This window comes from Hemicordylus capensis, chromosome 1, assembly GCF_027244095.1.
Source record: "Hemicordylus capensis ecotype Gifberg chromosome 1, rHemCap1.1.pri, whole genome shotgun sequence".
Lineage (NCBI taxonomy): Eukaryota > Metazoa > Chordata > Lepidosauria > Squamata > Cordylidae > Hemicordylus > Hemicordylus capensis.
Window position 1 is genome coordinate 15258919 of NC_069657.1, and position 27832 is coordinate 15286750.

At 46.0% G+C, this 27832-nt stretch overlaps 1 protein-coding gene across 3 annotated transcripts in view; it reads left to right on the forward strand.

The window, feature by feature from the left end:
• Positions 1-27832, forward strand: part of MTHFD1 (methylenetetrahydrofolate dehydrogenase, cyclohydrolase and formyltetrahydrofolate synthetase 1) — a 135309-nt gene that overhangs the window by 83562 nt on the left and 23915 nt on the right. For all 3 annotated transcript variants that reach the window (XM_053284303.1, XM_053284304.1, XM_053284305.1), the window contains 6 exons: positions 2477-2617; positions 8995-9063; positions 10154-10265; positions 12041-12180; positions 15397-15438; positions 19241-19341. In XM_053284303.1, coding sequence (XP_053140278.1) covers positions 2477-2617; positions 8995-9063; positions 10154-10265; positions 12041-12180; positions 15397-15438; positions 19241-19341 — 605 coding nt within the window. The remainder of the gene's footprint in view (positions 1-2476; positions 2618-8994; positions 9064-10153; positions 10266-12040; positions 12181-15396; positions 15439-19240; positions 19342-27832) is intronic.

The following is a 27832-nucleotide window of genomic DNA, read 5'->3' on the forward strand; positions in this document are numbered from 1 at the left end:
AAGTCCAAACTCAATGGCGGGAACACCATACAAGCCATAAACACCTGGGCTATACCTGTTATCAGATACACTGCAGGAATAATAGACTGGACCCAGGCAGAGCTAGAGATGCTAGATCGTAAGACCAGGAAAATCATGACCATCAATCATGCTCTGCACCCCTGCAGTGATGTAGATAGGCTATACCTCCCTCGCAGCTCAGGTGGAAGATGAATGCTGCAAGTCCATCAAACAGTAGAGGAGGAGAAAACAGGCCTTGAAGAATATATAAGGGACAGTGAAGAAGATGCACTTCAAATGGTCAATAATGAGAAACTACTCAACACCAATGAAACAAAGCAGGCCTACAAGAAAGAACAAGTCAAGAACCAAGCAGAAAAATGGAGAAATAAGCCCCTGCATGGTCAATATTTGCACAATATAAGTGGAAAATCAGACATCACCAAGACCTGGCAATGGCTTAAGAATGGCAACTTGAAGAAAGAAACAGAGGGTTTAATACTGGCTGCACAATAACAGGCACTAAGAACAAATGCAATAAGAGCAAAAGTCGAAAAATCCACCACAAACAGCAAGTGCCACCTTTGTAAAGAAGCAGTGGACCACCTAATGAGCTGTTGTAAAAAGATCGCACAGACTGACTACAAAGAAAGGCATGACAAAGTAGCAGGGATGATACACTGGAACATCTGCAAACAATACAAGCTACCTGTAGCCAAACATTGGTGGGACCATAAAATTGAAAAAGTTGAAGAAAATGAAGATGTAAAAATATTATGGGACTTCCGACTACAAACAGACAAACATCTGCCACACAATACACCAGATATCACTGTAGTCGAGAAGAAAGAAAAACAAGTCAAAACAATCAACATAGCAATACCAGGGGATAGCAGAATAGAAGAAAAAGAAATAGAAAAAATCACCAAATAAAAGATCTACAAATTGAAATTGAAAGGCTGTGGCAGAAAAAGACCAAAATAATCCCAGTGGTCATTGGCGCCCTGGGTGCAGTTCCAAAAGACCTTGAAGAGCACCTCAACACCATAGGGGCCACAGAAATCACCATCAGCCAATTACAAAAAGCAGCTTTACTGGGAACAGCCTATATTCTGCGACGATATCTATAACAACAACAAGAACATTGACAATAAAATTCAGCCATCCTAGGTCCTTGGGAAGGACTCGATGTCTGGATAAAACAAGCCAGTCAATAACACCTGTCTGACTGTGTAAACAAGGAATAATAAATCGAATTGTTTGTCTGTTTGTTTGTTCGGCTTCTATAACACCTTCCAAAAATGGCTCAGGGGGGTTTACACAGAGAAATAATAAATAAATAAGATGGATCTCTGTCCCCAAAGAGTTCACAGTCTAAAAGAAACAGACACCAGCAACAGTCACCAGAGGTCCTGTGCTGGGGTTGGATAGGGCCAGTTACTCTCCCCCTGCTCAATAAAGAGAATCGCCACGTTAAAACATGCCTTTTTGCCAAGTTAGCAGGGGTCCCTTTAAGATACTCCCTGTAGGGGGGTGGGGCCATAGGTCAGTGGAAGAGCACCTGCTTGTATGCAGAAGATCCCAGGTTCAATCCTGGCAACATCTCCAGGTAGGGAATGAGGTCAGAGAGTCTGGTGGTACAGACTTCCCCCTGAACTCTGGGCAGAGTAAACACCTGCACCCTTTTACAATTTGGGGGGATGGTTTCTGTCAGCTCCCCACTCAAAGGTACCCCACAGGGGGAGCAAAGGAAAATAAGGAGGGCCGGGCACTAGAAGACAGGAGGACTAAAATGTATGAGGACTTTCCACGCTCGGGTCTTGGGAGCCTCTGAGAGAGCGGAGGCTCCCCTTCAGGCTACTGTCCCTTCCCAAGTGTGTAGTGCTCAGAGGCTGGCTATTGCAGGCCCTGTCTGGCAGCCACCATTTCTCTCTCCTCTTCCCAGCTGGTTTCTGAAATAGGAAGAAGAGCTGCTTGACAAGGATGTGGTGGTATTTTCTCCCCACCATCCCCAAATCACACTCAAGCCTGTTCCTCTGGCCATCTCTGAGAAGTCCCTGTGTAAATGAGCCCCTGGTGGCGCAGTGGTAAAACTGCCGCCCTGTAACCAGAAGGTTACAAGTTCGATCCTGACCAGGGGCTCAAGGTTGACTCAGCCTTCCATCCTTCCGAGGTCGGTAAAATGAGTACCCAGAATGTTGGGGGCAATATGCTAAAAAATCATTGTAAACCGCTTAGAGAGCTCCGGCTATAGAGCGGTATATAAATGTAAGTGCTATTGCTATTGCTATATTGCCATAAGTCTGAGAACAGGACTTTGCTCGATCAGTGGCAGGACCAGTAGCCAAAGAGGGGCCATGTCTGGCACCGGCCTCAAGGCAGGAGCAGGAAGCGACAGTGTTTCTGCAAGTGTGTGAAGGGGAGCCCCTTCTTGACCATTTTCTCTTCCTTTCCCTCCCTTTTCTGACTCTCCCAGGCCCAATTTGACATCACCGTCGCCAGTGAGATCATGGCAGTCTTGGCACTCACCAGCAGTCTAGAGGACATGAGAAGACGCTTGGCTAAAATGGTGGTTGCTAATAGCAAGAAAGGTGTTCCAATTACAACAGAAGATCTGGTAGGTTTTTCCACACGCTTGCTAGGAAGGAGAGTTGGGGGGGTGGAATCTTTTGGAGGCTGTCTCAAGAACTTTGAATGTATTTAGCGGAAAGTTCCCTTGAAATTGTTGGGGCAATTACGATTAAATGTCTCTTTGGATATGAAGCTCATAAGCCTAAGGCTCCATAATCTGGCTCCAGAGTTTCATTAGACTGACTTCTCCCTTATGAGACGGACTGAGCATTCATTCTAAAGGTGGTCCTGCCCCAGGGTTCCAAAATATGTGATGATATCATGATATGTGAAATGATTTAGGAAGGAGAGCTGGTCTTGCAACAGCAAGCATGTATTGCCCCCTTTGCTACGCAAGGTCTTCCCTAGTTTGCATTTGGATGGGTGATGACTACCTGTGAGTGCTGTCTGCTGTAAGATATTCCGCTTAGGGAATGGGGATGTAGTTTCGTGTAGGCTCTGTTTTGCATGCAGGAGGTCCCAGGTTCACTCCCCGGCAGCATCTCCAAGTAGGGCTGGGAGAGACTCCTGCCTCTAACCTTAGAGAAGCTAGTGCCAGTCAGTGTAGACTATATAGAGCTAGATGGATCAAGGGTCTGACTCAAGGCAGCTTCCTATCATCATCTAGCAGCAGAGCCTTTTCTGTAGTACAGACGTCCCTTGCCCACTGCAAGGGTTCCGTTCTGCTAAAACCTCACAGTTGGCAAGTTTACGGTTGGCGAGGCATTATAGTCAATGGCAAAGGCGGGGTTAGGAGAACCGTGACCATGAAATCACAAAAATTAAAGGAGAAATGCTTTTTTAAAACCCTAAAATAACTAAAACTCAACAGGTATGGGCAGATTGAGCCCCTTAGAAATCCCTGAACACCCCCCTCCCCCCCAAAACCCCTCTCCAATGCACTTTAAAATCACCAGGAGTCAGCAGAACACAGGAAATCTTATTGAAAAACCTTTCCTACCCAACAACCATGCAGGTGGTCAGGATGCTGAGGAGAACAGGGAGGAGGGATGTGGTGGGAGGAAAGGAGCTGTGAGAGGGATGGGTGGCTCGGGGGGGATTTTGAAGGGGAAGAGGGGATACCAGCATCCTCCGATGATGACAACGCGCACTCTGTTGCAGGCACTTCACAGGTTCTCCCCAAAGTGCCAGGCTGCTCCATAGGAACATAGGAAGCTGCCATATACTAAGTCAGACCACTGGTCTATCTAGCTCAGTATTGTCTACACAGACTGGCATCGGCTTCTCCAAGGCTACAGGCAGGAGTCTCTCTCAGCCCTATCTTGGAGATGCTGCCCGGGAGGGAATTGGAATCTAGATGCTCTTCCCAGAGTGGCTCAATTCCCTGAGGGGAATATCTTACCTTGGTGAGGAAGGTGCAGTTAGGCATCCTCTTTCAGAAGAGTCCAGTCTCGTCCATGTTGAACACCTGGTCCGGTACACAGCCCTTCTCCTCTATCGGCCTCTTTAGCTCAGCAGGAAAAGTGGCTGCAGCCTCATGGTTTGCAGAGGCAATCTCCCCAACAAGCTTCACTTCACGTTGTGCAGGCCAAAGCACTTTCAAACCAGCCCTTGCTGGCTTTAAACTTCTCGGGGTCTCCCTCTCCAGAACTCTCCACCAGATGCCGGTAGATCTGCCGCACCTTGACACAGATTATGTGGGTGCTGAGAGGGACCTTATTCTGTGCCTGGTCCTCCATCCATATGTTCAGGGCTTTCTCTGTTTTTTCAACATTGGGTTCCCTCGGCAACAAAGTTAGGAGACTTTCAGGAAGGTCTGGGTCCCACTGGCAACACTGCCTCTGATGGCATCCTCGTTTTGCTTTATGCTGCGGATGGTCAATTCATTGACCTCAAACAATCTTTCTGTTGCTCTGGCCCTTCTGGCAGTCCAAGACTTTGATCTTGTCCTCCAGGGACATCACATTCCTTGCCTGCTTGGCCACAGCTTCCTCCTTTCCCTTGCCTGCATGCTTTGGACCCATTTTTCAACACTGCACCTCTCACCTCCACTTCTCTACCTCTCCCTAAAAAGCAGTGCAAAAGCAGCAGTGAAGAAAATGAATGGAGAGGAGAGCTGGTCTTGTGGTAGCAAGCATGACTTGTCCCCTTAGCTAAGCAGGGTCTGCCCTGGTTGCATATGAATGGGAGACTAGAAGTGTGAGTACTGTAAGTGTAAATGTAAAATGTAAATAATAATAATAAGATATTTTCCTCAGGGGATAGAGCTGGTCTGGGAAGAGCAGACAGTTCCCAGTTCCCTCCCTGGCAGCATCTCCAAGATAGGGCTGAGAGAGATTCCTGCCTGCAACCTTGGAGAAGCCACTGCCAGTCTGTGAAGACAATACTGAGCTTGATAGACTAATGGTCTGACTCAGTATATGGCAGCTTCTTATGTTCCTATGTAAACAGTAACCCTTCAGCCCCACAACCTTTCAGGCTCCCACCAGCAGAAAACTGTTCAAAAGCAGCAGTGAAGACACAGCAGCCATACAGCCCCCCCCCCCAATTTTCAACCCCCAATTTCTACAGCTCTCACCCGTGTTCCCTTTAATGGGGATTTTCAGATTTTTTTACTACAGTTCCCAGAATCCCCAGCTGCAGTGGCCTTTGGCTAAGGATTCTGGGAATTGTAGTCAAGAAATCTGGAAATCCCTGTTATAGGGAATACTGGCTCTCACTTCCAAATCTCTCTTTGCTCAAACTGCAGCTCCAGCACCTCCAAAAAGCTGTGAAGGCACAGCAGCCATCAGCCCCCCAACAGTTCAAAAGCAGCGGTTAGGACACAGAAGCCAGACAGCGCCCCCCCCATGCAGCAAGCAGTTCAAAAGACACAAAAGCGGTTAGGACACAATTAGGCAAGCAGATAGGACACAGAAGCTCCCCTTGCTGCCAGCATCTATAGCCCCCAATCCCCGCTGCTCTCACCTCCGCCGCCTCCACTCCAAAGCCTCCAAAAGACCTCAAAAACACCTCCAAATAGCTCTGCAACACTCCTCCACACCTCTCCAACACTCTCTCTGACTCTGCACAAATTTCCCTGCCTCTCACGCCAACGAAAACCCGCAAGATTTGCGGATATCTAAGTCACGGTTGGCGAGGGAGGTTTCATTTTCCCAGTCGCGTATACTCAAAACCGGGGTAGACAAGGGACGGCAGTAGTTCCTTTGGGGAAATATCCTCCTTTTATGCGGTGTATTGGCTCCATCTGTTTTATCCTCAAGCGGATGCTTGGCAGCAAAAGGGTTTATTCTTGTAGAATAAAAACTGTAGAGCACCCTATCCGTTTGCCTAAGACTCTAATGGGATTCAATACCATATTTTTATTGCATGACGAAGCTTCTCTGAGGCACTTTTCTCTCAAGGGATCACTCTGAAATACTTTTTATTGTGCCAGAGCACTTCAGCCATTTTTGTTTAAAGACTTTTTTTAAAAGAAGAAAAAGAAGAAGTCCACTTGCTGTTTTTGTGACAGATAGTGGCAGCTCCTGCGTGGTGAGGAAAAAAATGCATCTTGCCATTTTTTTTAGTCCCAGCAAAAGTAGCTGCTGCAATCTTCCACATGCCTCTATTTGAGGTGTCATACAGCTCAGACAAGTATTCAAGCTCGCATAACTCATATGAACAGTTAGTTATTTACTAACTGTTAGCTAACTATAATACTATGAGTATACTACTAGTATAGGTGGTAGTATGAGGGCTTGCCAGTTCTGCTAATAGCTGCATCTGCTGTTGGAGAGATTAGAGCAGAGCTTGATTTATCTCTTACTGTTTTGCAGGAACTGTAACAGATTTTAGTGCTTGAATGTGTCTGTCTGCTTATTTTTAATTTAACTATTATTAGTTACAATTTGGAACACACTGAGTAAAAATGTGTGTTATGGGAGGAGAGCTGGTCTTGTGGTAGCAAGCATGACTTGTCCCCATAGCTAAGCAGGGTCCACCCTGGTTGCATATGAATGGGAGACTAGAAGTGTAAGCACTGCAAGATCTTCCCCTCAGGGGATGGAGCTGCTCTGGGAAGAGCAGAAGGTTTCAAGTTCCCTCCCTGGCAGCATCTCCAAGATAGGGCTGAGAGAGACTCCTGCCTGCACCCTTGGAGAAGCCGCTGCCAGTCTGTGAAGACAATACTGAGCTAGATAGACCAATGGTCTGACTCAATAGATGGCAGTTTCCTATGTTCCTATAAATGAGGAAATTTAGGCTTTCCATTCCGTCCCAGGGAGGGTGGGGGAGCCACAGACTTCTGAACTGATCAAACTCAGCTAGGAAATGCAAAATTACTTCCAAGCAAGTTCCATTAAATTGACATTAAAAACCATATGGAATTTGGCTATGAATCATCAACACGGGTGGGCAGAAGGTCCACCAGCAGACAGTGGGCCAGTTTCTGGCATATTATCTAGTACTGCTTATTGGTGGGATTCGTATTTTTAAAAAAATACTGGGCTAAGCAGACCTTGATCCCTACCCCTATTTTATCCTTCAACAACCCTGTGAGGTAAGTTAGGCTGAGAAATAATGACGCGTTCTGAGCTTAATGGCTAAATGAGAACTTGAACTTGGGTCTCCTGAGTGGGAACTTGAGCCACTCCCAGCACCCTTCCTCACACTCATATCTGAGGTGACCACCTCACCCTGCCTCATAAAATGGCTGCCCCTGCCTAGATTTGCAAGTTATACCTCAAACAACAACCTTCGATATGCAGATGATATGACGTTGCTTGTGGAAAGCAAGAAAGATCTAGAGCGGCTAATTTAAAAAATTAAAGATGAAAGTGAAAAATTAGGATTGCATCTTAACATCAAGAAAGCAAAGATATTGACGACTGCAGAGAATACACAAGTCAGAGTGAAGATCAATAATGAGATAATTGTAATAAAAGAATCTATTTTTCTTGGCTCTAAAATCAATCAGAGCGGTGCCTGCAGCCCCGAGATCAGAAGGCGTATAGCACTTGGAAGAACTGCAATGATCAGCATGTGCAAAATTTGGAAGAGCAAAGATATTAGTCTTCCAATCAAATGTAGACTAGTCAATGCAATAATATTTCCAGTAGCCCCATATGGCTGTGAAACTTGGACTTTGAAGAAAGCAGATAGGAGAAGGATGGATGCTTTCGAGATGTGGTGTTGGAGGCAACTGTTGCGTATCCCATGGACAGCGAGAATCATGAATGAGGAAGTTTTAGATCGAGTTAAACCAATAATATTGCTAGAGGCCAAGTTTACTAAACAAAGACTGACATATTTTGGTCATGTCATGCGAGCTAATTCACTCGAAAAGACAATTATGCTGGGAATGATCAGCAGAAGAAGGAGATGGGGATGGCCTTGTACTCGGTGGCTGGATATTATTAAAAATGAATGACCGGAATGACCATGGTGGAATTAAAGATAGGATGGCATGGAGTACATTGATCCATAGCGTGACCGAGAGTCGGACACGACTGAATGGATAAGAATACCTCAAGCTGCAAAGGGTAGATCTGTTAATGGCAGGAGTTCTCAACCTCAGGTCCCCAGAGGTTGTTGGACTACAGTTCCCATCACCCCCAGTCACAATGGGGTCATGGTGATGGGGGCTGATGGGGGTTGTAGTCCAAAAAATCTGGAGGCCCAAGGTTGAGAATCCCTGATTTAGAGATCTTGGAAGGGCGCCAACATAAAGGACTGGTTTAGAAGTCACATGGAACCTTGGTTAGTGCCAGGCTCTGTGCGAAGTCCGTGAGCCTCAGGAACATGTGCCTCTCCCACCCCTGTGTTTACTACTACTACTACAAATTTTTATATACTGCTCTTCAACCAAAGTTCTCAAAGTGGTTTACATAGAAAAATAAACAATTTTTCAATAAGATGCCCCCTGTCCCCAAAGGGCTCGCAGGGCTCTAAAAAGAAACATAAGGTAGACACTAGAAACAGCCGCTGGAGGGATGCTGTGCTGGAGTCGGATAGGGCAAATTTCTCTCTCCCTGATAAATATAAGAGCATCACCACTTTAAAAGGTGCCTCTATGCTCATTTAGTTAACCTAGATGTCATATCTAGCTTAAAGTAAGTGGAGTCCAAAGCCACAGTCTTGGCTTATTCTAACTACTTGCTTCAAATAACCCAAGATCCATAACTCATTTCAAACCTTGGGTACAGATCTTGGGTTATTTGAAGAAAGTAGGTTAGAATAAGCCAAGTTGTATTGTCTGAACCCACCGATCTTGGCTTGTTTATACCTGAATGGGAAGTTGATGCTCGTGCAGGGATTGGGGAGGGGAGCACACATTCTTAAGATTTAGGGATGTTGCCCAGAGCCCAGCACTACCCAAGGTTCTGCGTGACAGCTAGAGCAAGACCTACCATCAAAGTAACCCTTGGTGCTTTATTCTCGTAGGGAGTGAGTGGTGCCCTGGCAGTTCTAATGAAGGATGCCATTAAACCAAACCTCATGCAAACTTTGGAGGTAAGTACATATATTTATTAAGCTTGGTGCTCGCGGCTGGGAATAGTGGGGGCTTATACCAAAAGCTGGTGTGGGGACCCCAGCATTGGGTCCCCAGATGTTGTTGGACAACAGCTCCAAAGGCCATAGTGGTGGGGAGTTGTTGGAAACCTCTGTTTGATTGCACTTACTTTGACAGCCAGGAAAAATACATATAATCAGTGGGATAAAGTTTACCTCTATGGAGGACAGGTCTATCATGGCTATTGATTGTGATACTTAAATCGAACCTCCATTATCAGGGACAGCATAGCTGTAAATACTGGTTGTTACGGGGCAAACAATGGGGGAAGCCTTTGCCTTCATGCCTTCTTTGTGGGCCTCCCAGTAACATCTGGCTTGCTTTTACTGGAAACTGAATGCTGGGCAAGATGGGTATTCTGGTCTGATCCAGAAGGGGTCTTCATTTGTTCTTAGAAGTCCTGCAGACCCTTAATCAGCAGGCAAAGGCAACTCTCAAATGCATTTTTTTATTTTTAACTCTTGCTATTTAAAGGAAATATCAAAATGTAATATGAGAAGAATTCACATCAGAGCCCCAGAAGGTGTGGGGTGATCAGGAAGGACCTGTTGTGGGTGTCATGAGCCATGGAAGAGATGAGTGTCCAACATGTAAGAGTAGTTCTGCCTCCTCTTTCTCAAGATTCTGGATGGAGGCAGAGTCTATGCAGGGCAAGGATTTGGGTCACAGATGGAGAAATCCCTTAAGGGGGCCCTCTCCTTCTTTGGTCTGAATGGGTTTTGACGCCAAAGAGGGATAGTTCCACTCAACTTGGGGTTCTTGGGAGGGTTGCATCTAGAATCTTCCTAGGAGTTCTCAATTCTGTGTCTAGTTATAATTCCCATCATGAATATTGGGTTGCTCTTACAAAATGAAATCTGCTACAAACGTATGTTTGTCCTCGTCAAAATCAACAAGATGCTTGCAGCCTGATCCTATGTGTTAACACTCCTTAAGAAGTGTGCATAGCCTTGCAATATTTTTGATGGGCGAAGCACCAGCCTTTCTCTCACTGTGTTTCCTTGTCTCTGCTATGTCTTTCTCCATCAGGGCAACCCAGTGTTTGTCCATGCTGGTCCATTTGCTAACATTGCTCATGGGAACTCTTCCGTCCTGGCAGACAAGATTGCCCTAAAGCTCGTTGGCAAGGAAGGGTTTGTAGGTAAGTCTTTCTGAGCCATTGTCAGCTGCAAGTGACCTCCACAGTTACTTCCAGCTCTCTAGGAACCACAGATACGTGGGTTTTAACCCTTTAGTATCCACAGATAATGAAGGCAGGTGTCAATTAGACCCAAATATACGGAACTGCAAATAACAAGATTCTATTGCATATCAGGGGTTCTCAGCCTTGAGTCACCAGATGTTGTTGGACTATAACACCCATAATCCCCAGCCAAAATGGCTAAAGACAGCAGCCCTGCACAGAAGTTACCTTTGTAGATCTGCTGCTAGACTTCTATGCTTGGAGGAAGAAGAGAAAGTAGCTCTCCCTTGCCTGATTTAAGTGGAAGGTAGGGCAAGCAGCTGCTGCTGAGAGCCTTAAAGGGACTCTTCTACCAGAACTGGTTTATGCGGCGAGGATGTCAGGATGTAATGTAATGCATTTGTCTTTGGCGGGTATTGAGTGCTGGATTTTAGCTCACATGCATGTGTGTGTGTTGCATTTTAAAGCTTTTAACAAAATTACAAAAGAGGGGGGAAAGCAATCTGTCTAAAAAACACCCAATGTGTCTGTCTCATATAATTGCCAATGTTTCCTGTTCTGAGATGATCTAGTCCTGTTCTAGCAAGTAATAAACGAGCACCTTATTCTAAAAGCAATGATAGTCTGATACTTCTATTTTCCCATAAGTTTTTTTTTTTACACAAAGTAATATGTAAGCTTAGCCATTAGCATAATATGCTGTTATTTTTAAAACTGTTTTTCTTTGACTGGGAACTTCCCCCTTTTTCAGTATTTTTACAGCTAATCTACATGTAGCAAATAGAAGCTTCCCAGAAAGTTTCACTGCGGGACAGAGAGATCTTAGGATATCATAGGCCGTTCCCCAGCAGTAATGCCTCTTGTGTTCAGAGTAACAACTTCCCAAAACTTAACATGCTTGCCATGTTTGTTTACAATTTGAATGTGCAGAATTACTCATCCAGCACCCTGAAGTAGCAGTCTCCCGCATTTTCAAAAATGTCAGTGATGTAAGGTCCTTATGATTTGAGGCTCTCCACACGAGCAGTGGGGAGAGTCGGCTTGAACCTTGCAAGTGCGCAGAGCATTCTGGGGAACCTCCTGACACTGGGAGGCTTGTTGTAGCCTCCCAGTCGGGAGGCTCCTTGTGAGTCGCCGCAGCGTGGCATCTCACGGTTGAAGAAATAGGGTTAGCGGAGCGAGCGCTTCACTAACCTTGTTGAAGGGGAGGGCTACTTTGGTGAGCTAGCCAGCGTTGAAACACCGGGCTCGCCTGCGAGCCTGGTGGTTCTCATGACGGGGGGAAACCAGGCTGGGCTCCCTTCGCCCGGTTTCCCTCCATCATGAGAATAGCCTCACTGTACGATAGATTCCAAGGTGCATATTTGTGTGACCACTGTTCATTAGAAATGCTCAGTTGAAAATCTTTCTCAGTTGTTCTCACAAGTGTGACGTGTGAACTGAGACCCAAGAGATTCGGGTTTTTTGACAGCAGCCCCTTGGTCTTAGCTATGGGTTTCAACCATGCTGTGCTTCTCTGAGCATGTAGTTAAAATATACATAAGCATTTTGATCTATTGGTTAGCTGTGCAATTATTCGGTTTGAAGACACAACCTCCCTTGAGTCTTCATGTAAACAATAAAATTAAAGTAATCCTAGGGGGAGGGTGGGGATGGAAAGAGTTCTACCGTCTAATTTCTAGGCCGTTGAACATCATCAATGAGTTTCTTTTCTTTTTTTATTCTGCCCCCAGTGACAGAAGCAGGCTTTGGGGCAGATATTGGTATGGAAAAGTTCTTTGACATCAAGTGCCGTTATTCTGGTCTGCAGCCCCACGTGGTGGTCTTGGTTGCCACTGTCCGAGCTCTCAAGATGCATGGCGGAGGGCCCACTGTGAGTTCTGGGCTTGAGGGTGGGAGGGGCCTGAGGCCAGTGGCCACTAGTCTGCTCATAGAGTTAGAGTTCAAAAGGATATTGGAGAGCATCCATCTAACATCGGGCTCCTAAGGCTGGATACCCCCTGCCTGGAGCATCCTTAAGAGAGATCTTCCCAGCTTGCCCTTGATGGATGCAGTCCGTAAGCCCCCTTAAGACAGGTTGTTAAATTGCTAGGTCGTGTGCTTTGTTCATCTTGGACATCATCTTTTATTTAAGCCCAGGTTCCCCCCCGCCCCTGTTTTTTATATTGTGCGGATTCTCTTTATTTAGCAGGGGAGGAGCAACTGGCCCTATCCATCCCCAGCACAGCATCCCTCCAGTGGCTGTTGCTGGTGTCTGTCTTACGTTTCTTTTTTAGATTGTGAGCCCTTTGGGGGCAGGGAGCCATTTTTTAATTTATTTATTTTGTTAATTTATATCTATGTAAACTCCTTTGGGAGCTTTTGTTGAAAAGCGGTATATAAATATTGGTCGTATTTGTATTTTTTTTCTCTTCTCACTTGCCTAGAATTCTCTCACCATCTCCTGTCATCCATTACCTGTCCCTTCTCCTTTTACATTTACATTGCTTTTTCTCCTTTTAAATGTTTACAGTCTACTTATATTTTATTTGAAATCAAACAAGCAGCTTCCCATCAGTATACAATAATGATGATAAATTTTTAAATGTTATTGCTCTAACATAAGAACAGCCCTACTGGATCAGGCCCAAGGCCCATCTCGTCCAGCACCCTGTTTCACACAGTGGCCCACCAGATGCTGCTGGAAGCCTACAGGCAAGAGCTGAGGGCATGATCTCTCTCCTGCTGTTACTCCTTACAGCTGGTATTTCGAGGCATCCTGCCTCTGAGACTGGAGGTGGCCTATAGCCACCAGAGCAGTAGCCATTGATAGACCTAAACTCCATGAATTTATCTAAACCCCTCTTAAAACTACCCAGGCTGCTGGCTGTCACCACATCTTGTGGCAGAGAATTCCATAGATTAATTATGTGTTATGTAAAAAATTACTTGCTTTTGTCTCTCCTAAATGTCTTGGCAATCGGTTTCATGGGATGACATCTGGTTCTAGTGTTGTGCATCGGCTATTTTGTTGCTCACCCCCACCCCCACCACCCCGGTTTGGAGAGATCCTTTTGGAGCTCCTCTCAATCTGTTTTGGATTTCACTTGCCTAAATAGTCTATCATCTGCAGATTGGGCAACCTCGCTGCTTACCCCAACTTCTAGATCATTTATGAATAAACTAAAAAGCATCCGTCCCAGTATAGATCCCTGGGGGACCCCGCTTCTTACTTCCCTCCATTTAGAGAACTGTCTATTCCTACCCTCTGTTTTCTGTCCTTCAACCGGTTAACAATCCACATATAAACCTGTCCCCTTATTCATTGGCATTGAATATTATGCTCCCCTTTTCCACCACCACCCCTCCCCCCCCCTTTGAATGTCTGAGCTATTTAGAGTGTAATCCTTCTTGCAGGAATGTATATGCAATGAGCCAGGATTATATTGGCAGGCATGGCACAAAAACTTCTGTATTTTATTTTATTTTTTTAAGCCAAAAATCAATTTTGGGGCGAGTTGGCAATTCTAATTCCTATGTGGATTTCTTTGTTTATTTCCCAAACTGCAAGATTTTCCTTCTTCTAAGTGGTCACTGTACCTCATGATAGAAGCAGCCCATCTTAGATTAAAACGAAATAGGATCCTCTCGACCCCGGCTGACAGAGAAGGGAGGAAATTAGACTTGATTGGGAGAAGAATCTATTCCACATCCAAAGTTCACCTCAAAATAGCAAGTTATGAAGCTTGCATGGCCCACTATAACTTGTTTATATGGGAAAAGATGGCTCCGTGTTGGCGCGCTCAGGCGCGTCGGATACTTCCAGTTGTATCCAGCCAACAGGGGCAATGGGGCGGCAGGGAGGTATGGGGCGGCAGGGAGGTATGCTGCCACCACGATTAACTTTGGAACAAAGAAGCGTTGGCAGGGGAAGAGGGATAAGTGCACCCTCCCTCGCTCTTAAAGCAGCACCCTTGCCACCATCCAACCAGCAGAACCGGCTGCCTTTCGAACCAGTTTGGAGGCCCATAAAGGGTCTCCAAACTGGTTCTGTGCACATCCCTAACGGCCACCAGCTTGGATGGCTTTAAGCAGGGCTTGGACAAATTCATGGAGGACAAGTCCATCAATGGCTACTAGTTTTGATGGCGATAGGCTATCCTCGAGTTCAGAGTTGGGATGCCTCTGAACACCAGTTGCAGGGGAACAACAGGCAAGAGATGAGGACAAGAGTAGTGGCACTGGTGGGCCACTGTGGGCTTCTGGTGGGCCACTGTGAGAAACAGGATGCTGGCCTAGATAGTTCGTGGACCTGATCCAGCCGGGCTCTATTTATGTTCTTCACATGGCTGGTCTTGAAGCTTCCCTAGAAGAATTGTGCTGCATTCATTTTGAAAGTACTTGGCAGGAGGTTGATGGGGGAGATGCTTTTTGAAGCCTGGTAACTAAATTGTATATGTGCTTGGGTTGCTATACTATCACAAGACAAAGAAAGCCTTGGTTTGTCGCCAGATTTAGGATTGCTTCTTTACGTTTTTGAATTAAAATTCATTTGATTTCCTAAAAAGCAGAAACCCCTTTTTAATTGGCTATCCATCACTAATAGGTACATTAATGCAGACTCCTCTTAGCTCTGTTTGGAATGGTCTTTGCTAATGTGAGTCTCTCCTCCCCTCCCCTCAACCAATCAAGAGCAGGAATGTCTGCTGGGGGAGGGTAGGATTAATTCCCTCTGCCTAGTCCACTGATCCTATGCTAATAAGATCTTCGGTATGCTGCCGGCTGCCTTCTTTGCAGTCACTGGTGTGTCTCCTCTTCTTGTCTCTGGACCTTGTGCTGAAAAGTACTGATATGTCCCTAGAGGCGGTAAACTCCTCTTTGAGAATTCATCGGAGGGAAACAAATTTCCGCTTGGTTCATTATGTTAATCAATGCCAAGCTCTTGGACACACACAGCTGAGCCAAAACACACAACCTTTGCAATGTCCTTGTAGAAGAATTCCATCCCCACTCTCGACCCCCAGCTCCTCCTTTTCATGAACAGACTTCAGCTTTGGAAATGAAATTGGGGGTCCACACCTTTTTAATCCCTTTTTCTTACTCTTCACAGGTCACAGCTGGGGTTCCCTTACCAAAGGAATACACTGAGGAGGTAACAGTGACTTATGAATCTGTTTATTCTGTTTTGATATAGAAAGGCAATGCATTTGACTGGGCCATAAAGGAGGGGTTTTATTCGCCTACTTCCCAGTAGGCTTACGAGATCACCCGGCATTCTGTGTGTCTGTCCGTCTGTGTCCCCCACCGCCCCACTCCCAACTTTGCAACACCTGGATCAATATGAACCAAATCAGGTACAGTTGCAGGAACACATAGGGCCACCTCAACGGCATAGTTTGTGATGATGTCATCCAGTCTAATTCAAGACGGTGGACATGTAAACTTTTGAGGCACAAGCGGGCTAATTTTTGAACCGCCTAACCAATTTGAACTTAACTTGCTACAGCTGTAGGGACACATAGGGATGCCCTAATGGCATGATGTGTGATGATGTCCGCTCCAATTCAAAATGGCAGCCGCATGAACATCTGAGGCGCAAGCGGGCTAATTTGTGGATTGCCTAACCCATTTGAACCAAATTGGGTACAGTTGCAGTGAGTGACACACAGGGACACCTCAATGGCATAGTTTGTGATTATGTCATCCACACCGATTCAAGATGGCTGACGGGTAAACTTTTGAGGCGCAATTGGCTACCTTGGGAAACGTTTAACCGATTTGAACCAAATTTGCTGCAGCTGTAGGGACACGTAGGGACACCTCAATAGCGTAGTTTATGATGATGTCATCCACCCCAATTCAAGATGGCAGACACATAAACTTTTGAGGCCCAAGTGCACTAACTTGTGGACAGTCTAACTGATTTGAACCAAATTTGCTATAGCTTTTGGGACACATATAGATGCCCCAGTGGTGTAGTTTGTGATGATATCATCCACCCCGATGCAAGATAGTGGACATGTGAACTTTTGAGGTGCAAGTGCACTAACTTGAGGACTGTCTAACCCATTTGAACCAAATTTGGTACAGTTGTAGTGAGTGACACACAGGGACACCTCAATGGTGTAGTTTGTAATGATGTCATCCACCCTGATCCAAGATGGTGGACTCATGAACATTTGAGGTGCAAGAGAACTAACTTGTGGACCTCGATTTGAACCACATTTAGTCCAGTTGTAGAGACAGTGAAAGGAAAGTAGGCTGATTAGGTCTTACTAGAACAACTTGTGTTATTTATCTTTACATTAGGAACGTAGGAAACCTCCTTCTACTGAGTCAGACCATTGGTCCATCTAGCTGAGTATTGTCTACACAGTCGGGCAGTGGCTTCTCCAAGGTTGCAGGCAGGAGTCTCTCTCAGCCATGGAGGTGCTGAGAGATGCATCTGTCTTGGAGATGCCAGGGAGGGAACTTGGAACCTTCTGCAACATCTGGAGACCCAAGGGTTGGGAATCGCAGCCTTAAGGAATCATCTGTTCCTGGCCTGCCTTAAGGAGATGTGGAACAGGAGTTGCTTTTTTAATTGCTAGGGCTCTATGGCTGGAGAAACTGAACTGGTTGGACATCTACCTGAAAGGAGGCACAAAATATATGTGTTCGTATGAACATGTGTGTTCGTAGCCTTTATGAGCTGCCAAGAGCTTCCTTGTTACCCATAGCCATAACGTTTTCATTTTTATAATTTCACTTCAGCCTGCAGTCCGCTCAGTTCCTGTAATTGATTTCAAGAGTCCAACCAACCTTTTTTCTTCTACAGAGCCTCTTTCATGCTTCTTGGGGGGAAATGGATGGAGTGTTGTGCTGCTGCCCAGAAATGCTGTAAAGTCCCTGTGCAGCAGTCACGTTGCTACACCATTGGGGCTGCCATTTATGCAGCTCAGCAGTCCTGTGGGTCCAAACTGTTGATGGAGGGCTGCCCAGTGCGTCAGCCAATTTTTTTAGCTGGTGCTGGGAATCAGTGGGAGAGGAGACCAGTCAGCTTTTCCAGGGCAGCAAATTCTGCTGTCTGGGCACCACCACCACGAAGGCCCTGTCCTGCATCTCCACCCTTCATGTATCATATACTAGAGGGATATGGAACAAGGCCTCCCCTGCTTAATGAAGTATGAGGGAAGGAAGATGCTGTCCTTTATGTACCCTAATTCTCAAACATTTAGGTCATATTACTAATGAAGATCCAGGGACTAGAGACAGAGCCTTTTCGGTTGTGACCCCTCGACTTTGGCATACCCTCCCAGAAGAGCTTTGTCATGCTTCCTTCCTTGTGCTCTCTTTCAGAGAATCGTTTTAATTCCTTATTTGCAACTCCCATCTGGTGGGTCTTCAATTTGCAGCTTTAAAAATTGGTTTTGACAAGTCCTTGTTTTTGTATGTCATTTTATATTTTTAGTGGTGTTGGTTTTATATCGTGTTTAGTTTTACTTATTTTGTGAGCTGCCTTGAGCAGTGCTGCACTGGAGGGTGGGGTATAAACATTTTAAATAACTAAATATTGCGGGTAGAAGGACTGAGATTTCATAAAGGTGTCTTGTTGAAGGCTGAGGGGAGATATGATAGAGGTCTATAAAACATGCATGGTGTGGAGAAAGTTGGTAGAGAGAAATTTTTCACCCTCTCGCATAACATTAGAACCAGGGGGTCATCTCATGAAACTGATTGCCAGGAGATTTAGGACTGACAAAAGGTAAAGTGTGCCATCAAGTCGGTGTTGACTCTTGGCGACCGCAGAGCCCTGTGGTTGTCTTTAGTAGAATGCAGGAGGGGTTTACCATTGCCATCTCCTGTGCAGTATGAGATTATGCCTTTCAGCATCTTCTTATATCGCTGCTGCCCGATGTAAGCATTTCCCATCATCTGGGAAACATACCAGTGGGGATTCGAACCGGCAACCTCTGGCTTGCTAGTCAAGTCATTTCCCTTCTGTGTCATTAGGTGGCTTTACGACTGACAAAAAGAAGCACTTTTTCACACAACACATAAATAACCTATGGAATTCTCTGTCACAAAATGTAGTGACAGCCAACAGTCTGGATGGCTTTAAGAGCGGTTTAGATAAATTCATGGAGGACACGTCTGTCAATGACAGCTAGTCGGAGGGCTATAGGCCACCTCCAGCCTGAGAGGCAAGATGCCTCCAAATACCAGTTGCAGGGGAGTAACAACAGGAGAGAGGGCATGCCCTCAGCTCTTGCCTGTGGGCTTTTCAGAGGCATCTGGTGGGCCACTGTGCAAAACAGGATGCTGGACTAGATGGGCCTTGGGCTTGATCCAGCAAGGCAGTTCTTATGTTCTTGTGTAAGGCTGCCAAGTCTGTTCATGGTGAGTTTTGATTGGGGAATCTTTTGGCTCAAGCCTCCGGCGTTTAGCTACTGTACAGCATCATCTCTTGTACATTTACCCTTCGCAGCTGTGTCGGATTAAATAGGTATAAAACATACCACTTCTAGAAGCTTCAGATGCACCCTGAAAATTGGGTGTTAATTATAAGCCACAATTCCAAGGAAAGGAGCTTTCACATTTTAAAAGAGTTGCTTCTGTTGAGAAGATATTGGGCACTTCACTCCTTTTTTAAAAAAAACTTTATTGCTGCTTTTACACAAAGGTGCTCCTCGGCTCCCGGGAGCGAAAATCCTTTCATTGCAGCAGCTCCAATTATGTGAGCATTTCTTTCCCTCCAGGTAATTTTTCTCTTTTCCTTTTTCTTCTGTGAACGAGAAAATGACATTTCTAAAAGATGTGCTTCAGATGCAGCACTCTTGAAGACACCCTCTCTCCCATTTCTGTGCTAACGTTGCTGTTCAGCATTTGTGATTTTTGCACTGCGGCTGGCAAAGAAACACTTGACATTTGTTCCACCCCAAATGAACCCTTTTGCTTGCTTTTCTCTTGTACAGAACCTGCCGCTTCTGGAGAAAGGTTGCAGTAACTTGTGCAAGCAAATCCAAAATGCCAGGGTGTTTGGCATTCCAGTTGTTGTGGCGGTCAATGCATTCAAGTAAGTAGACTGAGTGAAGGAGCTGAAACGTCCAGCGTTCTACATGTCTGTTTTATTGAATGTATCATGACACTTCTTTGTAAAATGTTAGACACACACACACACACACACACACACACACACACAGTTAAATATAAATCTCCCCCAAAGGAGCCCCCATTGCTGTCTCTGCCATTCACGGATTGACAGAGGCAGCAGCAAGGACTCCTTTCCCCTCATTTCAGGCCTCCCTGCACACACATGTAGAATCAAAGGAGCAGGAAAAGCTGTCCTACCCAGTTTTCTTACTCAGCATTTGACCAAGGTAGGAGGGAAAACTGCCCTACCCACATTTTCCTCCTTTGATTCTACACAATCACTTCTCCCTCCTACCTAATTTTTTTGCTCCGACACAACTGAAAATTGGGAGCACCCCAGTTCCCAAACCTGGGTAGGACACCTGTCCTACCCAATTTTCAGTTGTGTGAATGGCCTTATTATGTTGTACACAGGTTGGTACAGTGTACTTGTACATTGTTTTTGTGTGAATGTCTGTACCTGCTCATTTTAAGTGCTAACCTGGGTACAGGTTAAATGCAGGATACAGATAGGAAGTGTACTGCTGTATCGGCATTCAACATAAAGTGTGTGGCTAACTTTATCCATGTACAGATCTGTATCTCAGATTGTACGACTATTGAACATGTGTGAATAGAGCACAAGTCATATTGGAAATGGTGCAATCAGACAGAGTGTTTTCACATTCTGGTGTTGGTCCCTCGAAAGTCACACAAGGATTGCATACCCTGTACAGATCCTGTCCTACAGACAGAAGGACTGAAACATCCTGCCGAGGTCTAGACCATGGGGGGTCAGAGGCCTGATTCACACATGTGAGCATCTGAGTAGGTGGCCACTTGAAATGCGGCAAGCCATTTGTGGGAGTGGATCAAACCCTTCTCTTCTCCCCACCTCCTACCATGCCATCTGCAAATCATCCTGCTTGTGCGTATGTTCAATCAGTACAGAGATATGCTGCATAAGTATAAGTGTGGGAAACAGCTACATAATGTTGCCCTCAGCCTCCCAGAATTGTGGAAGAGACATGTATGTATCTATGTATGTAAATTAATTTATATACTGCCTGACTCCAAACGCTCTAGGCGGTTCACAAAGATAAATACAATAAACACAAAATAAAACAAACTGTTGAAACAACAATTTAAAAACAATTTAAAATATTTAAAGATTACTAAAAGCCAATAAATCATCTTAAGGGCTTTTTAAAAGGCTGGTAAAGATGTTAAATAACGAATGGCTATAGGGAGCACATTCCACAGCCCAGGAGTAAACTACAGAGAAGGCCCGCTCCTGAGTTGCTGCCAGACGACCTGGCAGCACCTGGAGATGGACCTCTCTCGATGACCTTAATGTGTAGTGGGGATCATGCAGAAGAAGACGCTCTCCCAGGTAACCCGGTCCTAGCCCTTTTAAGGGCTTTAAAGGTAATTACCAGCACTTTGTATTTTGCACAGAAACTATTGGCAGCCAATGCAATTGTTTTAACACAGGCAAAATATGGTCTCTCAGAGAAACGCTGGAGACCAATCTAGCTGCTGCATTTTGGACCAACTGAAGTTTCCGAACTACATACAAAGGCAGTCCCACATAGAGCGCATTGCAGTAGTCAAGCCTAGATGTTAACAGAGAGTGCACCACAGTTCTGAGATCATTATCTTCAAGAAACAAACGCAGCTGTCATATCAGCCTTTGATAGAAAGCGCTTCTGGCCATAGCCTCAACCTGAGAAACTAGAGTGAGGCCTGGGTCCAGAAGCACTCACAAGCTACGTACCTGTTCCTTCGCGGGAATGCAACCCCATCCAGAACAGGAAGATCTGTCATGTCCCTCGAAGTATGACCCCTTACCATGAGTACCTCCATCTTGTTTGGATTCAGTTTCAATTTATTATCCCTCATCCAGTTCATTACTGCCTGTAGGCAGGCATTTAGGGGCATTTATGCCATTTCCTAATGTTGATGTCATGGAGAAATGGATGTGGGTATCATCAGCATATTGATAAGAACCTGCTCCAAATCTCCTGATGACCTCACACAGTGGTTTTCATTTAGATGTTAAAAAGCATCGGAGATAGGATGGGGCCCTAAGGAGCAGCATACAATAGCTCTCGTTTCAGACAACAACTATCTCTGAGTGACACCATCTAGAATCATCCCAAGAGATGGGAACAGAAACACTGCAAACAGTACCACCTATTCCCAAATTCCCGGAACATTCTAGAAAGATACCATGGTCAATAGTATTAGAAGCCGCAGATAAGTCCAAAATAACCAACAGAGTCATACTCCATTCCTTGGTAGAGATTGCCTACTTGCTACAGCAGCTCGCTGTTCTCTTGACTGGTTTCTAACCTTGAATAAACTGGAGGATGCTTTTGTTAATCAGGCAAAGCTTTTTCAGGCCTGCCAGCTGAATCAAGGGAGGTGATGGTGAAATGTCATGAAGATGAAGTGCTTAATGGGTTGCAGAGAACATTAACGGAATAGAAATTAAATCTCCCTCTGCTTCTCCCTCCAGCATTAAGGGCTTCTTTGATTTATAGTTGGCATCATGTTGGCTCACTATAGCGGAGCTGATTTCCAAGGTTTTCTCCACAAATTCTGTTTTACCTACAGATTCAAGTCCCAAATCCCAATTTGTTAACCACATTAAGAAACTGGGAGGGCCTTGTGGGCTGCATACTCTCCCTCCACCCCTTGCATAAATTATTTCCTCCCTGCCTTTTCCATATTTATTCCTAGTGTATCATTAAGCCTATCGGGAGAAGTGCTATAGTTCTGAGGTAGAGCACAAGCTTTGCATGCTGATGGTCCCCCGCATCTCCAGGTAGGGCTGGGAAAGACCCCCAATTTATACATTGGTGGATGCCTTATACCATTGCTATCTATCTATTGAATTTATAGACCACCTGACATCGAAATCTCTAGGCGCTGTACAGAATTAAAACATAATATAATATAAAGCATTTTACATTCATAAAAAGATAATCATAATAGATAAAAATACACTAAAATTTAAAATTAGATTTCAGTTAAAAGCCTGGGAAAACAGGTACATCTTCAGGGTACTCCTAAAAACAAACAAAGAAGGAGATGCTCTTATTTCAGCAGGGAGCAAGTTCCAAAGCCCTGGGGCAGCCACAGTGAAGGCCCTGTCCCGAGTTGCCACCAAACAGGTTGGCGGCAACCATAACTGGAGGTCTCCAGATGATCTTAATAGACGACAGGGTTCACGATGGAGAAGGAGCTCTCTTAAGTACCCCAGACCTAAGCCATTAAGGGCTTTATAGGTTATAACCAGTACTTTGTATTTCGTACGGAAACATATCGGCAGCCAGTGCAGTTCTTTTAGAATCAGTGTTATATGGTCCCTTCGTGTTAGAGACCAATCTGGCTGCCGCATTATGAACCAATTGTAGTTTCTGAACTACGTACAAAGGCAGCCCCACATAGAGTGCATTACAGTATTCAAGCCTAGAGGTTACCAGCATATGTACCGCCATTTTAAGATCATTTGTCTGCAGAAATGGACATAGCTGATGTATCAGCCAAAGCTGATAAAAAGCACTTCTGGCCACAGCCTCAACCTGAGATACCAGGGAGAGTTTGGGATCCAGGAGCACTTCCAGACTATGAACCTGATCTTTTAGGGGGAGTGTAACCCCATCCAGAACAAGCAGATCCAAACCATCTCTCGGATCCTGACCTCCTACAGATAGTACCTCCATCTTGTTTGGATTCAACTTCAGCCTGTTATCTGTCAGCCCGCCCAGTATCGTCTCCAGGCAGGCAATTAGTGGGGTCATGCCATTTCCTGATGAGGTTGGTATGGAGAAATAGAGCTGGGTGTCATCAGCATATCAATAGCATCCCAGACCAAACTTCCCGACAATCTCTCCAAGCAGTGTCATGTTAAAAAGCATTGGCGACAGTATGGAGCCCTGTAGAACACCACACTTTAGCTCTCATTTTTCAGAGCAACAGTCTCCAAGTGACATCATCTGAAATCACGGTAAAACCATGCCACCCAATCCCACCTCCTTCAAGCAACCCTGCAGGATACAATGGTCAATGGTAGTGAAAGCTGCCGAGAGATCCAAAAGGATCAGCAGCAGAGTCACACTCCCTCTGTTGATCGCCAATTGGAGATTGTCCATCAGGCCAACCAAGGCAGTCTCAACCCCATAGCCTACCCGAAAGCCAGTCTGGAAAGGATCTAAATCTAGCTCAGTATTGTCTGCACAGACTGGCAGCAGTTTCTCCAAGGTTGCAGGCAAGAGTATCTATCTCTCAGCCTTATCTTGGAGATGCCAGAGAGGGAACTTGCATGCAAGCAGAGCAGGCCCATCCCTTAAGGAGAAACTCTTATAGTACTCACACATGTAGTTTCCCATTCAAATGCAAAGCAGGGTGGATCCTGCTTAGCAAAGGGGACAGCTAATGCTTGCTACTTACCACAAGACCACTTCTCCTCCAAGACCAGTCAGTGTAGATGAGCTACAAGAATGGACCCACAACAAAATGTTGCAGTATATCCCTGGTGTGCAAGTATTACCTGATCCTGTCCATAAGAATGGTGAAAAAACAAAAACCAGAAATACAGTGGGGCTTTTTAAAGACTGGGTTTCTGAATGTGATTGGCTATATCACAGACAAAGAGGTGAGTCTCACGATCAGTGAGACTCGCCAGAAGGCAGTTTGTGGGCAGAGCGCCCGCCCTCCGCTGCAGACAATCGGAAGGCAGCCCTGGGTGGCCGGATCGGCTGCCCACACAACTGTCAGCTCCGTCACAGAGCCAGCAGGGGTTGTGGGGATTGGGGGCCACGTGGCCCCCAGAAATGCCAGGATGCCCCGCGCAAGTGCGCTGGGCATCCTGGAGAGACCCCAAGCCCAGGAGGCTGCTTGTAACCTCCCGGTCAGGGGTCTACTCATGTGTTGCTGCGCACTGCAGCAACACATGAGCAAAAAAACGCGGTTAACGGAGCGCTCGGTCCATTAATCTCGTCTTAGGGGAGGGGAATTTTTGAGGGCTAGCTGGCGGGAGCTGCATGGCTCCCATTGCAGCACACGACCTCCCAAAAGCGGGATAGGCTCCCTTAGCCTGCTTTTGGGCGATCGTGAGAATCACCTCAAAGAATCAATTGGATATTAAACTAGAATAAGAATCTTTAAAAAGTGATTAGATAATTACTTGAATATGCATGGATTTGTATAATTGGCTGAGAAAGCCAGTACAAAAGTCCTTGCAACTGAGCACAAAAAAAAAGCATGCAGCAAAGACTCTTGGAAAAGAATGGGCCTATTCTCATGATTAACAAAAATTGGGCTAGGAGAGCCTAGCCCAATTTTTGTTAATCGTAAGAACCACCAGACTCGCAAGTGAGCCCGATGGTTCTTGAGTGGCTAACCCGCTCAGGTAGCCCGCCCCTTAGCCTGGGTTTGCGGACCGAGCGCTCCGCAAACCTAGGCTATCTGCTTGTGAGTAGCCGTGGCACAGCTCCACGCCGTGGCTACTCTTGAGTAGACCCCTGACCGGGAGATGAAAAGCCGGCTCCAGGGGCCTCCCCAGTATGCCCTGCGCGCTCGCGCAAGATATACTGGGGCTTCCGGGGGCCGCACAAACCCCACTCCCCCCAGCCCCTGCCGGCTCCATCACGGAGCCAGCAATTTTGTGGGCAGCCAATCCAGCCGCCTAGGGCTCCCTGCCCGGTCTTCTGCGATGCCCGCTCTCCCCGCAGTTTCAGCGAAAGCAGGTCTCACAAATCGTGACACCCGCCTCACTGTGTTTTCAAACTTCAAAGAAAACCTTAATTAGTAGATCTCTTCTAGCTTTGTCTGCTGCAGGTGACTATGAGTTTAAGACTGAAAGTGCTTGCTCAGATATATAAAACAAGCAATCTGATCATTCTGTCCCAAACCTAGGGAGGCTTGCTTGCTTATTTGCTTAGATTTTTATACCAGACCACCTTTCATTAAAACAATCTCAAGGTGGTTTACAAAGCATTTAAAAGAATATATCTACTTTATACATATAAAGTGTGTGTATATAACTAAGACACACAATATGCGCCACAGTATCAAAACAGCTGGCCATACATATGAAATTAATAAAATAAAATATACATTGAGGCGATTCTCACGATCGCCAAAAAGTGGACTAAGGGAGCCTGCGAGCCCAGTGTTCTCAAAGCGGGTAACCCACTTATGGAGCCCTCCCCTTAGACGAGGTTAGCGGAGCAAGCACTCCGCTAACCCCATCTATTTGATCGTGTGTTGCACACACGAGGAGATCCCCGCCAGGAGGCTGAAACAAGCCTCCCGGCCCTGGGGGTCTCTCCTGGAACTTCTGGGGGCCATGTGGTCCCTGATCCCCGCAGCCCCCGCCGGCTCCATGACGGAGCTGGCAGTCATGTGGGCGGCCTATTCAGCCACCCAGGGTTCCCTGCCTGATCGTTTGCAGGGAGAGCGAGCTAAGCCCACTCTCCCTGCTAGCCCGCTCTCAGCGAGTCTCACTGATCATGAGACTCGCCTCATTATTTTAATACTGGAGGCAAGTATGAAATTGAACAGGTAAAGAAATACTTCACTTGGAGCAGCTTTGCTGATATCAATAGTGAGCAGACATAGGAAGCTGCCCTATACTGAGTCAGACCAGAGGTCCATCTAACTCAGGATTGTCTTCACAGACTGGCAGCGGCTTCTCCAAAGTTACAGGCAGGAATCTCTCTCAGCCCTGTCTTGGAGATGCTGCCAGGGAGGGAACTTGGAACCTTCTGGTCTTCCCAGAGCAGCTCCATCCCCTGAGGGGAATATCTTACAGTGCTCACACTTCTAGTCTCCCGTTCGTATGCAACCAGGTGCAACCAACTGCTTAGCTAAGGGGACAAGTCATGCTTGCTACCACAAGACCAGCTCTCCTCTCCAAAAAGCTTCAAGGGGGCACCCAGATGACAATAATGAAATATTTAAAAGTATTACGAGTCAGGATTTACACAACACTTCCTGAGCGGCCGAATTAGCCGCCCACACAACTGCCAGCTCCGTTGCGGGGGCTGCGAGGATCGAGGACAACATGGCCCCCGGAAGTTCCAGGATGCCCCATGTGGGGCATCCTGGAGAGACCCCCAGGACCAGGAGGCTTGTTTCAGGCTCCCAGCGGGGCTCTCCTCGTGTGTTGCCGCAGCGTGGAGCTGCGCCACGGCAATACATGATCAAGTAGACGGGTTAGCAGAGCGCTCACTCTGCTAACCTCATCTAAGGGGGGGGGAATTAGGAGGGTTTGCTGCTGGGAGCTGGGCAGCTCCTGAGGCAGCACACGATCCTCCCAAAGAGGGCTAGGCTCCCTTAGCCCGCTTTTGGTGGATCGTGAGAATCTCCTCATTGCCTTGTAATCCTTACAGCTGTGCTATTGCAGTTGAGCCTGAGAGAGGATAGATCGCCCGAGGCCAACTCGGGAGTTCATGGAGGAGGTTATATTTCAACAAGGGACACCAACTAACACTGTGATCCCATACATGGGGCCGTAGCTTAGTGTCAGAGCTTGCTTTGCATGCAAAAGTTATCTGGTTCAATCCCTGGCAGCATCTTCAGGTTGGGCTGGAAATACTTCCATCTGAAACCTTGCAGAGCCTGTGCCAGTCAGTACTGTATAGGCAATACTGAGATAGATGGACCAACTTAGTTTAAGGCAGGTTTCTGTGTTCTTCACTTACTTAGAGTAAGTCCCACTGTGCTCAGTGGTGCTTATTCCCAGATAAGTGTGACTAGGATTACAACCTGAATTCACCTTTTCCTGTTGTCCTCTGGATGCTGAAAGTGATTGTCTCTGTTTATAGATGATGTTTATTTTATTATTTAAAATGTGAATGCTGCCTCTCCAAATGCTAAGGGTATCTGTGGAGGAACAGCTGTCTGTCCCACTGCTTTCACCACATGTGGAGGAACAGTCCTATCCCACCGCACTACCACGGGTGACAGATTCCACCTCTGCCACCACATGTGGAGGAACAGCCCTTTGTTCCTCCTAACCTTTTTTACCACTGCCACCAAGTGGACTTTTGGTATGGCTGGGTTGATTACAACAGCCCTTCACTTCTATCAAAAATTTCCAAGAAGAAAAAACAAAACCAGTAGAGTGGAAAGGCTTATAGGTGTGGAATGGAGACAAATCAACAAGTCTCTAATTAGTTTTATTACAAGAAAGTTTACTTTTAGAAAAAATAAAGCATTACTTTTACAGCAAAAAATACAAATTCAAAACAGTTATTAGCAGAGCAGGTCAGGGGGAAATAAAAACTGGAAAAACGCAATCACTACCTGATTCTATACTGGTCCCTACTCAGAGTCCTCTGTGCTTTCTTTTCAGCTTCCAGCGTGCTGGGTAGTCTCTTGTAATTACAGCACAGTTCTGGGGTTCAATCCATCCTGGCTCT